The 16,830-nt window shown below is 36.8% G+C and overlaps 1 protein-coding gene across 1 annotated transcript in view; it reads left to right on the plus strand.

The window, feature by feature from the left end:
* LOC101908548 (low-density lipoprotein receptor-related protein 1B-like) overlaps positions 1–16,830 on the plus strand; it is a 150,169-nt gene that overhangs the window by 38,576 nt on the left and 94,763 nt on the right. The window contains exon 4 of the mRNA XM_059877475.1: positions 4,539–4,688. Within this exon, the coding sequence (XP_059733458.1) occupies positions 4,539–4,688 (150 nt within the window). The remainder of the gene's footprint in view (positions 1–4,538; positions 4,689–16,830) is intronic.

Genomic DNA, 16,830 nt, shown 5'->3' on the forward strand with positions numbered 1-16,830 from the left:
ATATCTGGCAGAAAGGACTCTAATGCAGAGTGTATTAGTAATGCACTAATGGCATATTCTTCAGACAGACCTTAGAGCCCTTTCAGGACTTTTTAGTCTTAGTCACCCACACTGAGAATCTTCCAGTACAGACATAATTACATTTATTTGTGTACATTCCAGGACACTTTTATAGGCGTGCTCACATTTGATCTGTTTTCTCATGGCTATTGACTTAGCATGCTAAAAGCAATAAGTAGCTTCAATTGCATCAAAACCACTGTGTTCACTGCTAAATGATTTATCTTTTGAAACAGAGATCTGATTCAGAAATTATTCTAATAGAAGGATACCAATTAATTCTTCAGTGTTGCTAAGACCTAAACATAATAACACAATTTTTAAGTTGTATGTAAAAATATTTATATTAATGAGATTTATAAATAGTTGCTTCGAAACATACTAATCTATGAAAACATATGTAACCAATTCCTAAATTCATAATAAGATTTTTTAAATATTTAAATTCTCTTGTATATATCTGGAAATAAACATGCTCAAGAGCATTCAGGGATTAACTAATATATCTGACAGGAGAAAGGTATATGTAGGTGGCTAAGTGAATACAGATACAGGTTAAAATAGGAACTTTACCTTTTTTTCCCTGTGAACCTTAAATTATTAATCCTAAAGTACTTTTTTTAACACTGATATTAAAAAATCTAAGCCATACCAAGTAGCTCTATTGAATCACTGTGCTTCATCCCTACCTTCATAATATATGGAGATAGGTAGTATATTTAAAGGAAATTGTTGTGGAGATAATTCAACTTTACTAGGCAGAACTCCTTGAAGACAACTTATTTCAAAATGGAGTTAATTAAATAACCCATACCTTCATTCAAGATTTATAATTTTATCTCTGCTCTAGGCATCATGCTCTGTGCTAAAGACAAAAAGCTCACGAACACACAGTTCCTTTCCCCTCAGCACTCACAATCTAGGAACAAAGATGTAGAGTAGTAGAAACTGGGGAACTATGGCCCAAAATCTGCAATTTCCTTGCTCTGTGTCACTGCTTTACAAAACCTAAGTTTGAGTCTAGAAACTGCAGAATTTTAGCTAGTTGAGAAAGTTCTGATATTGTGGGTTAGTGTGGAGTTGAGCATATTCAGTATGTACCCTCTCTTTCCAAAAAGGGGTTGTTCAGTTCAGTTCAGTCACTCACTCAGTCGTTTCCGACTCTGCGACCCCATGGATTGCAGCTCGCCAGGCTTTCCTGTCCATTACCAACTCACGGAGCTTACTCAAACTCATGTCCATCGTGTCGGTGATATAATCCAATCATCTAATCCTCTGTCATCCCCTTCTCCATCCTTCAAACTTTCCCAGCATCAGGGTCTTTTCAAATGAGTCTGTTCCTCTCATCAGGTGGCCAAAGTATTGAAGTTTCAGCTTCAGCATCAGTCCTTCCAATGAATACTCAGGACTGATTTCCTTTAGGATGGACAGGTTGGATCTCCTTGCAGTCCAAGGGATTCTCAAGAGTCTTCTCCAACACCACAGTTCAAAAGCATCAATTCTTTGGTGCTCAGCTTTCTTTATAGTCCAACTCTTACATCCATACATGACTACTGGAAAAACCATAACTGACTAGATGGACCTTTGTTGGTAAAGTAATGTCTCTGCCTTTTAATATGCTATCTAGGTTGGTCATAGCTTTTCTTCCAAGGAGCAAGTGTCTTTTAATTTCATGACTGCAGTCACCATCTGTAGTGATTTTGGAGCCCCCAGAATAAAGTCTCACTGTTTCCAGTGTTTCCCCATCTATTTGCCGTGAAGTGAAGGGACCAGATGCCATGATCTTCGTTTTCTGGATGTTGAGCTTTAAGCCAACTTTTTCACTCTCCTTTCACTTTCATCAAGAGGCTCTTTAGCTCTTCTTTGCTTTCTTCCATAAAGGAGGTGTCATCTGCATATCTGTGGTTACTTATATTTCTCCCAATAATCTTGATTCCAGCTTGTGCTTTATCCAGCCTGGCATTTCGCATGATGTACTCTGCATATAAGTTAAATAAGCAGGGTGACAATATACAGCCTTGACATACTCCTTTTGCTGTTTGGAACCAGTCTATTATTACATGTCCATTTCTAACTGTTGCTTCCTGACCTGCATACAGATATCTCAGGAGGCAGGTCAGGTGTCTGGTATTCCCATCTCTTTAAAAATTTTCCACATTTTGTTGTGATCCACACAGTCAAAGGCTTTAGCGTAGTTAATAAAGCAAAAGTAGATGTTTTTCTGATAAGGGTTGAGGACACTTAAAAACATTCCCTAAGATGAAAAAGACAGAAATATTAATTTTAAAAATCAAGGTGTAGGGTAATTAGAACTCTCTGTTGAAGCCAGGAGGCAAGTTTGTGGTATAAATGCAATTGCTTTACAAGTGCTGGAGATGGGTCACAAATCTGACTCTTCGGTTTCTTTGCAGCCAAAGCAAAGACAGAAATATGATCAGTTACAATTTTTATATTTTCCACATAAAGCTTTTCCTGGCACTGAGCCCTGAGAGAAATTCCTCCCACGGGTCCTTATATAAAGAGGTCACAGTGTGATGTATTATTTCGGACACTATATCCTGTGAAGTATAACAGTGGGTTTCCTATGGCTACTTCTTATGGCACCTTTCATTTATACCAAGAGCAAATGCTAAAGTCCAATTCAGAAGAAATTCAGAGAGAGAGACAAAGCCTTAACAATCTAAAAAATGCAAATAATTCTCTGATGATTTAACTTGATTGAGAAATAAAATTTAGAATATCTAGGGTGATAGATACCCTGCCTTAAAGAGAATTTGTTAATTTGATTCCTGTTGAAAATTCAGCAACAGAAACTTTGGGGTTATATTTGAACCATAAATCTATAGTAAAGATATGCTTCAGCTGAATTAAAGATGGAATTATATGCTTTAGATGGTCAACTAAGTAGAAGGTAAAATAGACCACTTATAACATTAAGGTGTCTAAACCAGAATTTATTTATACTAGAAAAGATATATGGTGGTGGCTTAGGAACTACATACAGGATAACCAAACTTTCATTAAAAAGAAAAAAAAAGAATGATGAATGACTTTCACCGTGAAAATATTATCTCATAGAATATGACTATGTAGCTTTTGATTATTTTGTGATAGTAATGAAAGCTAATGACCCACAGTATTTATAAAAATTCTTTTTGAAAATTTTATCCCTTCAGTGTCTAATTCTATACCTTGTGATTTCCTGGTAAACTTTCCAGACTTTCATCAAGAAAACATACCAATAAGTCAGTAAATAGCTTGGATATTATATAGACTTGTTTTATTGTTGCTACTTGATTAAAACTGGTCCGCTCACTAACTGTAGTTGAGAGTATTAAGCTATGTTATCACTTTTTCCGTGCAATTGAACTCAGTGATTCTCTGTTTGTTTTCCTTCTTTCTTCCATCTTCCCTTTTTTCTTACCTTTTCTTCCTTTCCTCTTTTTTTCCTTTTTTATCTTAGGTTTTTGTTTTTTTGTTTTGTTTTGTTTTTATAGAGAAGGGACTTTTTTGTGTCTTTTATTCACTTCATTCTGTGAGGGAGGTCCCATAAACAGATTATTTATTGTATGCCTGCTTTGTGCCCATATATGCTTCTTTCACAAGTATTAATAGTTGTGAGTCACAGAACACCAACATGAAGCCACAGCATTCATTTTATAACGTGGGTGGATCATGAACCTACTGAGGATGCCTATAATTAATTAGATGTATATCCTTGGCAACCAAAATGTACGTGTCCTGAGACATTTGAAAACCAAGAACACCCCTATAATGTAGGGAATTGTTCATAAACTACTATAAAGTGAACTTACAGTGACACATCCTGCAGGGACAATGGTCTTAAGCCATTGGCTTGGTTCACTTCTTTTCTGTATGGTTTATTTCTCAATGACAGCTCCTAAATGAGCTCAATTCATTGCCACACTTCAGTGAAATTATTAATTGTTGAAATTCTATCTTTGGATTTACTTGAAGAGTACTGAAAACCACTTTAAATCTGTAACTTTCTAAGGTAGATTTTACTGAAAGTAAAGGGGAAATTAGAAATTTCATTAATAAAATAAGTATCCCTAATAAGTGTTACACAGTAATGCTTTCTGAGGCAAAGCAGTATAATGAAGAAAGAAAACACTCAATTTAGAAATAGAAACCTTAAAATCTCTGGAATGTCCACTTACCTACTGTGGCCTCAAATAGATTTCTTGACTATTTTGGGTATTGTTTTCCTTATCTGTAAAATGAAGCAATCTTAAAGTTGCAAGATTATTGTGATAATCAGAGATAACCATTGTGTTATAAAAGTATATTTTTTGACTAATAGTTAAAACAGTATTGAATCTCCCTGTTAGCCAGATCATATCTTTAAAAACAAAAATCTGAGCTTGCAACTTATTCTTTCCCCCAAATCCAATGCTAGGTGAATATTACAGTTTAAGTGGCTACCGTTACGGTTAAGTTGTATCATTTAATTACAGGTCTATCAATAGACTATGTGGAAAACAAACTTTATTGGATCAGTTCAGGAAATGGAACCATAAATAGATGCAACCTGGATGGCAGTAATTTAGAAGTAATAGAGACAATGAAAGAAGAATTAACAAAAGCTACAGCCCTAACCATCATGGGTAAGTACAATGGTTCTATATCTCGGATGCTTGTATTGATTGGGTTTGATTAATTATGACCTATTAAAAGCTTAAAAAAGTTACTGCTCCATTAACACTAGAAGCACATTCAAGTTGCACATCTCTAAGAGAGTTTTTCTTTTCTTTTTTTCTTAACCTTATCAAACAAACTTATAAGATTATCCAGGTCAGGGACTGTTAGCAATACTAACTTCACTGTTATTGATTCTTGGCTTATTATTATTGATATTATTTTAACTATTATTTTCCATGTTCTACTATAATATTCTAAAGTGCAATGGCAGTGGGTATTTGTCAAAATAAAGAAAAATCTTATCTCTGCTTATAAAGGATAGCTTGATATACACAGATAATTGAAAAAACAAGTCCACAGTATCATTGACTAATGATTTAAATTCTTTCACAAAAATGCTTTATACATACACAAATGCACAAGGATTATACCTGACAAGTGGTTAGAGTAGAAATTTATTTAAAATTGTCTCATAAAGCAATAAGAAAGTGAGATTAGTTTGTATTACTTGACTTTACCAAATTAAGAAGAAAAAAATGATTTTTGTGTATTTGTACATAGTTTAAATCACCTGAATAAAAACAGCAGAGTCTAAATTCTTAAAATGGTTTGATAAACTGCAACAATTCCCAAAACAACATTCATACTATGTTTTCAAAAACTGAGTTCCAATAAACTTCATGAAATCAAGCCACTGGCAAATACTGTAGCCACGGAACCTGATAAGTAGAGGAAGCATGTTACAAATATGTCATAACATTTCAAGGGATGACTTTCAGTGAATGTATATACATATCACATAATTTATGTACTATAAAAATCATTGCCTTATAGAAAAATGTAGGCTTTATAAAAATTTATTTCTGCTAACATGATTGCTACCAACCTTGCTATGAGTAGGAAATGAATACTAAACTTACAGAACTCATTGCTATGAACAAAATCTCAAGAAATGGCACAGTAGTCCATTTTAACAATAAAAACACCAATTTTGTTTTCTGCTGTAAAGTAAAGAAAAAACTTGGATGAAATCATTATGTATATATTGGGTCAGTGGTGTGCATCTTACATGACATCAGTGCCATATGGGAACCAACCTTGAGTAAATTAACATTTTTTTCTTTTAACAAGTGGATAGTTATATATGTGTACCTCTCCCTGTCACCATAATTTGATTAACCCTGGAAGATAAAAAATGAATTAAAATAAAACCTATTAATATCTATATTGTCAGTGCATCAACTAGATATATCAAAATATATCATCAGTTTGAGGGCTTAAAGGACATCACCATAGAGAAGCAGATGAGCAATGTCTACTCTCCGAAGTTCCCTATCTTGTCTTTGAATTTGCCCTTCTGTTGAGATTCCCCTTTCTTCATTCAGAGCCTCTATACTCTTTTTGTTTGGGGCTGGTATAAAGGGTGATGACCTGCTTCCTGCTGAGACTGAATAGTATAGTCATGTAAAAAAGACAATAAAAAAAGTTAAAAGAAAAAAAAAAAGAATCTTACCACTATCCAGGGGATTGCTGATGATTACAGCTACAAATGTTTAAGAAGAAATTTGCCTACAGTGATTCTTTTTGAAGTTGCACATTCAGGAACAAAGAAATAATTATTAATATGTTGTGACTGGTTATATGCCAGCTCCTCAGACTACCTAGATGAAAAGTAACTTAAAGTTTGTGTTTCATTAAGATTTAGGAGTGGTTTTCCTAAAAATTGAGTTAATAATCTCTTTGGACACATTGCTCAGTTTTTTTGAACCTCAAATATTATATCTTGTAAGTCTTCGGGGTTCCCAATTTTACTTGGAATGGTATATACAAAATAAACTGAAAAGAGCTTTGAAATATTAAATCAAGTAAAGTAGTAGGACATTAGATTAAAATAAAGGAATTGTTTGATGAGTCAACCAAGTGCAAGACCCAAAGACCAAAATTGCTACATCTAAGTCTCCCAAAGACGTTGATACTTCTTTCAAGAGGTAGAATTCAACTTCTCTCCCCTTGAGTGTGGGCTGGACTTAGTTGCTCACGTCTAATGAATAAAATAAGGCTGATGTGATGGTGTGTGACTTTGGAGATGAGATCGTAAAAATTATGAGCCTTCCTTCTTGCCCTCTATCTCGTGGGTCACTAACTCTGGGCAAAGCCAGGGACATGTTGTGAGGCTCCACAAGCAGCCCTCTGGGGAAGTTCATATAGCAAGGAACTGAGACCTCTAGCCAACAGCCATATGGGGGAGTCTTCTTGAAGCTCTCAGCACAGTCAAGATTTCAGCTGACTATATCCAAAGCCAATATATTACAGCAACCTCAGGAGAGAGTCCAAACCAGCACCAGCCACTCACATGCTGCTGCTGCTGCTAAGTCGCTTCAGTCGTGTCCAACTCTATGCGACCCTATAGACGGCAGCCCACCAGGCTCCCCCGTCCCTGGGATTCTCCAGGCAAGAACACTGGAGTGGGTTGCCATTTCCTCCTCCAATGCATGAAAGTGAAAAGTGAAGTCGCTCAGTCGTGTCCGACTCTAGCGACCCCATGGACTGCAGCCTACCAGCCTCCTCCAGTGGCTCCCAGATTCTGGATCCATAGAAACCATGTGAAAAAATAAACATTTACTGTTTTAAGATCCTAAGTTTTGGGGTTAACTTGTTACACAGCAACAGATAACTAATTCATATGTCCTTCCATCCATAGAGCTCGTTCATTAATGATGAACAGATTCACAGACTCAAGTACTTATTTAATAGAGAAAGGCAAGTTATGAATAACAGGTATAATAATGCAGTAGCACAACATATTAGTAAGTAGCAACTGAGTCTAGGCTTTAATACCTAGACTTGAGAATGGCAGGAAGTGTGATAAAACTGGAGAGAGCTAATGGAGCACTTGAGGTAGAACACCTCTCAGTTCCACTAATTTTTGCCATAAGGAATGTTAACCAGTTGTGTCAGAGCTTTCATTTTTCACAAGAAGCAAGAAATCCATGATTCAATTATCTCACAATTTTTAATGTTAGTCCATAATCACATTTAAAAATATACCATGCCGGCCAACATACTGTATAAGCTAATTGTGAAGGATAACACCCTACAAACCAAAAAACTAACTACCAAATAATAACAACAATATTACTATAACAATCCTCTATGTGTTTGATTCAGCTCAGAGGCACCAGTTAGCTACCATCTCTGGTTCCATTATTCTTTTTTTTTTTTTTTTAATTTTCATTAATTTAAACATGTAATACCCATACATATTTGGGATTTTATATAATATTTATTTTATATTGGAGTATAGCCAATTAATAATTTTTTGATAGTTTCAAGTGGACAGCAGAAGGACTCAGCCATATATTATACATATGTCCATTCTTCCCCAAATTTCCTTCCCATTCAGGCTGCCATGTACTATTGTGCAGAGTTCCCTGTGCTATAAGTAGGTCATTGTTGGTTATCCATTTTAAATATCCCTAATCTTTTCCCCCTGGTAACCATAAGTTCATTCTCTAAGTCTGTGAGTCTGTTGTGTAAATAAGTTCAATTTTATCATTTCTTTTCAGATTCTGCATATAATGGATATCAGCATATATCTTCTTCCTCTGTCTGACTTACTTCACTTAGTATGGCAATCTCTAGGTCCATCCTGTTGCTGCAAATGGCATTAGTTCATTTTTTTAAATGATTGAGTTAATATTCCATTGTATACATGTACCACACCTTCTTTCTGTCATCTTTTATATTACTGACTTTGAACTGTAGCTTGAAGAGGATGGAATTAAGACAGTTAATGCCCATCTATACCCCACTCCAGTACTCTTGCCTGGAAAATTCCATGGACGGAGGAGCCTGGTAGGCTGCAGTCCGTGGGGTCGCAGAGAGTCGGACATGACTGAACGACTTAACTTTCACTTTTCACTTTCATGCATTGGAGAAGGAAATGGCAACCCACTCCAGTGTTCTTGCCTGGAGAATCCCAGGGACGGGGAGCCTGGTGGGCTGCCGTCTATGGGGTCGCACAGAGTCGTACACGACTGAAGTGACTTAGTAGTAGTATACTGTTAGAGGGGACTTGTAGAAAAAAAAAAAAAATCTGGTAGAGCTGATTTATTTTACAGGGGAGAAAGGGTTCCTCTTCTAATGAACAGGACATGATTTCCTACAAGGCTTTCATGGTCTTATTCAACCAGACTGTATTTTGCCTGAGGCACATATAGATAAAAAACATGAATGTGAGGTCAACCTTTTATTTGAGTTACTTCATTGTTGACAAAGAAATGTAATTTCTGGATGTGGAATTTATATCCTAATATCAGTGGATATTCATTTCTATTCATTCTTTTAACAAATATTTATTAGTGCCTACCATGTAGCAGGCACTGTTATATATGGTAGTAAGACTCCTGACTTCTCAAACTTGCAGAAAAGCAAGGAAGACAGACAATAAGTAGGGTAGAAAACCCATAGAATTATAGGTAACTGTTAAGGGGCAAAAAAGAAAAAAAAAATCAGGGGAAAGAGATATAAAAGTATATGAGTAAGAATAAAAATTTAGGTTTTAGGCTGAATGTCCAAGAAGAGTGAAGGAATGCCATATGAACCAACAAAAACCGTTTCAGTTGTTCCTTTTGTTTTCAACTTTTATGTTATATTTTAAAAGTTTTGTTCTGAAAAAAAGATCTTTTTAAATAATTTAATAATATCAAATCTTCATGGGTGATTCTGGTAATTTACCAGGTGAGACATCTTTAAAGTTAGCCATGGTTCAAATGCAATGTTGTTTGTGATTCACTTTTTATCCAGTGAGTCTGAAGTGATTTACACATTGTGTACAATGGCTATTTAACTTCTATTACCTTTTGCTCTGGACTGAATGTTTGCATTCCCCCTAATTTATATGTTGAAGCCCTAATATGAAGGTATTAGGAGGGGGCCTTTGGGAAGTAACTAGGTCATGCCATTAGAGCTCCCATAATGGGATTAGTGTCCTTCAAAAAGACCAGAGAGCTAGACTCACTATCTCTCTCTACAGTGTGAGAATACAGCAAGCAAGTGCTGGCATCCTGATCTTGGACTTCCAGCCCCCAGAACTGTGAGAAATAAATATCTGTTATTTAAGTTACCCAATCTATAGTATTTGTTAAAGCAGCCAAACTTACTAAAATACTTTCCTAGTTATCAAATATAAGCTGACCTAGCCTAAAACTTTGGACATCAAATTCTTTCCCATTTAAAAAAAAAATGACTTTGTCAATTGTCTTTTCCCAGATATCAGAGCTAACAAATATAATGGGCTTCCCAGGTGGCACAATAGTAAAGAATCCCTCTGCCAATGCAAGAGATGCAAGAGAGGCAGGTTCAATCTCTGGGTCAGGAATGTTCCTTGGAGGAGAAAATGACAGCCCACTCTAACATTCCTGCTTGTAGAATCCCATGGACAGAGGAGTTTGGTGGGCTACAGTCTATAGGATTGAAAAGATAGTACATGTATAGGATTGAAAAATTGTACATGTGCCTGAGCATACATGTACACAATAAATATAATAGTTTTTGCTTTCGAAAACAATAGCTAATAGCTCTAAAATTATGTCTAATTCTTATTTTTCTTAGATAATTTTTCTCAGTATTTAACAGTAATTTTTAAAAGAATTTTCTTTTATAAATATACTTCAGTTCCATGAGATAAGTTTACTCTAAAACATTTTTGACATGATTTTCAAATGGTTTATGTTTCCAAATAGTGTACAGTCAGTATGCTATATTCAACTTTTGATTAGCTAGTTCTCAGATATAGAACTTTTTTGTTTGTTTTTATTCACCCTTTTCTCATAATTTTTGGCATTTTCGTGATCATTAATGTCTTCAGGATACAGTAAGGTAACCACAAATTAATCAAGTTCCTATTCACTCTTAAGTGCCTTTATGAGGAGAAAGAGGTTAAAACTATTGATTAAAATTAGAGTTAGTGACTTATTTATGGATTATATTTAACATACTGTTCCTCTTCACTGACAGTGTATGCAGTTTGAGAGCAGACTGCATATATTTTATCCGCACTGAAGAGAAAGTTAGAAAAATCAGTTCATGGATTTAAAGGAAAATACACAAGTGAAATAAATGTACTGCCAGAAATAGGCTTAATAATATTTGGAGAAAATTAAGATGGAATTCAGGAAATAGCAGGATGTTAACTTAGCTGTATTTTATACATTCAGGGTGAGTCAGGAAAGACCTGGGGCAAATGGACTACAGATTTAAAATAGGAGTAAGGCTGTTCTGTGCTCAGTTGCTTAGTCATGTCCAACTCTTTACAACCCCATGGACTGTAGAAATCAGTCTCCTCTATCCATTGGGATTCTCTAGGCAAGAATATTCAGAGAAGACAGTGGCACCCCACTCCAATACTCTTGCCTGGAAAATCCCATGGATGGAGAAGCCTGATAGGCTGCAGTCCATGAGGTCGCTAAGAGTTAGACACGACTGAGCGACTTGACCTTCACTTTTCACTTTCATGCATTGGAGACGGAAATGGCAACCCACTCCAGTGTTCTTGCCTAGAGAATCCCAGGGATGGGGGAGCCTGGTGGGCTGCTGCCTATGGGGTCACATAGAGTCGGACACGACTGAAGCGACTTAGCAGTAGCAGCAGCAGCAGCAGCAGCAGCAGGCAAGAATATTGGAGTGGGTTGCCATGCCCTCCTCAAGGGGATTTCCCAACCCAGGGATCGAAGCCAGGTCTCCTGCATTGCAGGCAGGTTCTTTACCATCTGAGCCACCAAGGAAGCCATAAAATGAGGACACAGGAATTATTCAAGCAAACTTGACCAAATTTGTGTGTCTGAATAGAAAATCCTTGATATTTTTTGATTTAATGGTCAGCATCTTATTCAATCGTAGGTGATGTTTATACAGTCCATTCAAACATGTCACGTAGTAATTTGTCAAGTTTTGCTCAGGCAAGAGTTTGAGTCCTGGACACTACAAGAGGTGTGACTTTGAATTTAAACTTCCACCCCATGCTCACACTCAGTGAGCTTTTTATTCATTAGCTCATATGTTACTCCATTGCATATATAGTATACCCATTGAGATTCAAGCATACATGTACTTTTTTAGTTTCATTTTGTGGTACAATATGATCTTTGGAAATTGTATTTACCATGGTATTTATAGATACGAATTCCAAAGTTAACATGGCAAGTTCTTCTTGAATGTCAAGAAGTGTGTATGTGTGTGTTGCTAAAGAACCTGTCTGCCAGTGCAGGAGATGTAAGACATGAGGATCCAATTCTTGAATCAGGAATATTCCCTGGAGGAGGGCATGGCAACCACTCCAGTATTCTTGCCTGGAGAATCACATGGACAGAGGAGTCTGGAGGGCTACAGTCCACAGGGTCGCATGGATTCGGACATGACTGAAGTGACTTAGCACGCATGTGCACGTGCATGCATGAGTGCACACACACACACACACATATGTGTATATATATATTAGTAGCATTCTTTACGTGTTTAAATCAGACAGTTTTTTTTTTTTTCAAATATTTGTTTATTTATTTGCTTGTACCAGGTCTAAGTTGCAGCATGTGGGATCTAATCCCCTGATCAGGGATCCAACCCAGGCCCCTTGCATTGGGAATGCAGTCTTAACCACTGGACCACCAGGGAAATTCTAAATCATAGACTTTCAGAATGAAATGTTACCTTGTCTATAGTCCACAGGATCACAAAGAGTTGGACACAACTGCAGGACTTTCACTTTCATTTTTGTGCCTTCTAAGTCGCTTTAGTGGTGTCCGACTCTGTGACCCTATTGACTATAGTTTGTCAGGTTTCTCTGTCCATTGGGATATTGCAGTGGGTTGCCATTTGCTCCTCCAGGGTATGTTCCCAGGGGTTGAACCCCCCTCTCTTATGTATCCTGCATTGGCAGGTAGGTCATTTACCACTAGCACCCCCTGGGAAGTCCTTCGAGATCATTAAAGTTACTTCGTCAGTTGAAGAAATGTACTTTAGATTCCTGTTCTTAATATTCACTAACCAGCAGTGGATATGGGACAACTACTGACTTCTACCTTTAATTTTCTATTCTGCAAAAATATGAGCTTTGACCATAAGATCTACAAAATTTTAAAAACTTGTATGATTTTATCACTAACAGATTAACCCAGGGTGAAGGAAATTGTTTAAAATTAACCATTATCTAAGTTAAAGTAGTACACCAGAAGCAATAAAATTGTGGCTAAAAATAAAATTAATGTGTAAAGTTATGTTAAATCACAATTCATATTAATCTTTTAGAAGTTGGGCAAAATTATTTAATTTGACTTTTAGTTGAGAATTTGGTGGATGTTTACAACCTAGGATTACTCAAATTAGTTGTTTTAAAATAGGCTTCTACTTTTTATAAATACCAAAAGTGAAAGTGGGGAGTGAAAAAGTTGGCTTAAAGCTCAACATTCAGAAAACGAAGATCGTGGCATCCAGTCCCACCACTTCACAGGAAATAGATGGGGAAACAGTGGAATCAGTGTCAGACTTTATTTTTCTGGGCTCCAAAATCACTACAGATGGTGACTGCAGCCATGAAATTAAAAGACGCTTACTCCTTGGAAGGAAAGTTATGACCAACCTAGATAGCATATTGAAAAGCAGAGACATTACTTTGCCAACAAAGGTTTGTCCAGTAAAGGCTATGGTTTTTCCTGTGATCATGTATGGATGTGAGAGTTGGACTGTGAAGAAGGCTGAGTGCCGAAGAATTGATGCTTTTGAACTATGGTGTTGGAGAAGACTCTTGAGAGTCCCTTGGACTGCAAGGAGATCCAACCAGTCCATTCTAAAGGAGATCAGCCCTGGGATTTCTTTGGAAGGAATGATAGCTGAAACTCCAGTACTTTGGCTACCTCATGTGAAGAGTTGACTCATTGGAAAAGACTCTGATGCTGGGAGGGATTGGGGGCAGGAGGAGAAGGGGATGACAGAGGATGAGATGGCTGGATGGCATCACTGACTCGATGCACGTGAGTCTGAGTAAACTCCGGGAGTTGGTGATGGACAGGGAGGCCTGGCGTGCTGCGATTCATGGGGTCGCAAAGAGTCGGACACAACTGAGCGACTGATCTGATCTGAAGTAACTATCTTCAACAACCATCTGATTCTTAGCATCATTTGAATAAACTGGCAAACTTGTCTTTATAATAAAAGAAACTGAAAAACGGTAAAGGCAAAATAAATAAGTAAATAAAGCTACACATTTTCTGTGGATACTTAAACCCTCTCAGTTGAAGTTTTATGTGCTACCAACTACAGTTGAAATATATTATATTATTGATCTGTTTCAAGTAGCAATTTGTAAGAATAAGCTTAATATGTAAATATTAGAAGGACATTGAATTTTGGCTACTGTTAGGATCAATCAAGGAAGAGAAAAAATATCCTTCAAGGGGGAGAGTGCATTTTCACTGTCTTATCAGAAACAAACTCAGTCCTGTATTGAATAAAATGTTAGCTTCTCTCAATTTGGCTATGAACACTTTTATTTTAAAACAGTGTTAACAAAATAATCATTTGCCCTTTGGGGAGCCCTTGAAAGTCTTTACTAAATGTAGCCCTTAAAGACATCTGTTCATAGTTTCCAGAAGTTCAGTTTACAAAATCAAAGTCATCATAATAGTTGCTGTGAAAATTCCCAGTGCATGGATAGTTTGCAATGGGAAACCAAGGTTGTCAGATTAAATGCTTGCAGAACCAGCTGAATAACAGATAAGGACATATCTATTTGCTTGAAAATACAGTGTAAATATTTTTGGGGATTAAATGATTTGAGTGTTCCCACTGGAGCTTCTACAACAAAGCACAATCATCTAGTCTCTTTGCTGACTGAAAAAAAAAAAAAGCCTTTAAGCTTAATGGCAAAAAATTTAGGCTCTATATACACTAACACTTAGGTTTGCACTGCTAATTTCTGTGGTATACTTTCATTATTTGATTCTGTTTTCTTTTCAGAATTATATTTGGTATGATAATATGTTACAATTTATTAAAAATAAAGCATAACCTAGCCCTCAGTTTGCATACTTGTAAATTGCCTCAGATCTAAAATACACTCTATAAATAATAATAGAAATGTAAAAAGTGTATGTACAATAATCAATCAAGTAAAACTGGTACAGAGAAATCATCAAAACTTTTTTTTTCTACTTTATTTCTTGAGATGAATTATTATAGCAAACTGTCACGGCATCGATGAAACATTATAAATGATAGCAAGTGACAGGCTGTGAGTCTGCTGCATTTAGTCTTGTTAAGATCCTTAGACAGAGCACTTGCAGATTCACACTGAAATCTAGTCTGAAAGGATTCTATGTTATATTCTTATGACAAGGTGGTGGGTCTGATAACTTGCAAATTCTTGACTTTAATAGTCTACCTTAAGAAGTCATTTCCTCTGTTTTGTGCAAGGCAAGTCCACTTCACATGTTTTCAAGGGCAGTTTTTTCCTTTTTTTTTTTTTTTAATCAAAGCTTACTGAATATTTCTCTCCCTCTGAATGTGAAAAGAAGCTGAAACTTAGTTCCAAGGGGTTCTTACTACTTATGAGTTTCTTCCCCCAGCCTGTGGCTGATCTTTAGATTGCCAGTTTTCCTTTTATATATGATAGCTCTGCCCCTTTATTTGTTTTGCTTTCAGAGTCCAGTTAGATACTCACTAACATTTTATTTAGGCTACTACAACTCTTTAACTTCTTTCCACTCTTCATATCTCTGGTCCCCAAGCTATTAAGATCTGCAAAGTTCAGACCTGCTGTGGCACCCCCTCCCTGGGTCATAATATTTTAGAGGCTGGAATACACACTCAGAACTTACTCTGAAATGCTCATTTTTTTTCTCCTTTTCATTCACCAGAAGCTGTTTGTCATGACATTATTAGTTTACCTTATGTGTGCTGAGTCACTTCAGTCATATCCAACTCTTTGCCACCCTATGGACTTGTAGCCTCCCAGGCTCTTCTGTTCTTGGAATTCTCCAGGCAAGAATACTAGAGTGTGTTGCCATGCCGTCTTCCAGGCAGTCTTCCTGACCCAAGGATCAATCATGTGTTTCTGATGTCTCCTGCATCGACAGGCAGGTTCTTTACTGCTAGTGCCACCTTAGATAAAAGAAATTTAAGGATCAATAAGTTTTGTTAAAACCCAAAGCATTATTCATCCCACCTTACAGAAAAAGAAATAGGGTCAAGAAGATTTGTGAAAACCCAGTCCTCTGAAACTGAAGCTGAGAGATCCTGACTCATGCCAAGGGCTGTTTCCACTACCAGGAAGAGCCTTCCCTGTCATAACTCTGCTTTTCATTCAGTCCTCCCCTACCCTTCAGTTGCAATGCATCAAGGCAAATTGTTCTCTTGTATCTGATCTTGGCGTATTTATTTCTATTTGTCTTATTCTTTGGCTGCCTTTCATATTTATCAGCCACCCTAATGGGTGAAATGGAGAAGGAAATGTCAACAACCCACTCCAATGTTCTTGCCTGGAGAATCCCATGGATGGAGGAGGCTGGCAGGCTACAGGCCCTCCAAAGCCTACTTCAACTATTGTTGTTCCCTCACGAAGTGGTGCCAGTCACTTTGTGACTCCATGGACTGAAGCACCCAGGGTCCTCTGTCCTCCACTATCTCTGGAGTTTGCTCAAACTCATGTCCATTGAGTTGGTGATGCTATCTAACCATCTCATCCTTTGTTGCCGCCTTATCCTCCTTTCCTCAATCTTTCCCAGCATTAGGGTCTTTTCCAGTGAGTCAGCTCTTCATATCAGGTAGCCAAAGTATTGGGGCCTCAGCATCAGTCCTCCCCATGAATATTCAGGGTTTATTTCCTTTAGGATTCACTTCAGGTCCTACTTTAATTATATCTCAGTATTTAAAATTTTTTCCTCAGAGCCCCATTGTATTTTTCAGAAGTGATGAAATTTTGTGTTTCCTAATGAGCTAACATGTCTCATTTCTCCATAATTTGGGACCAAATTTTATTCATATATGCATTATTCATGACACACAACAAGATGTTTGCACTGAGTACATTCACTAAGTAGCAGTAAAATGTATGAA

Source organism: Bos taurus, chromosome 2 (assembly GCF_002263795.3).
Source record: "Bos taurus isolate L1 Dominette 01449 registration number 42190680 breed Hereford chromosome 2, ARS-UCD2.0, whole genome shotgun sequence".
Taxonomy (NCBI): Eukaryota; Metazoa; Chordata; class Mammalia; order Artiodactyla; family Bovidae; genus Bos; species Bos taurus.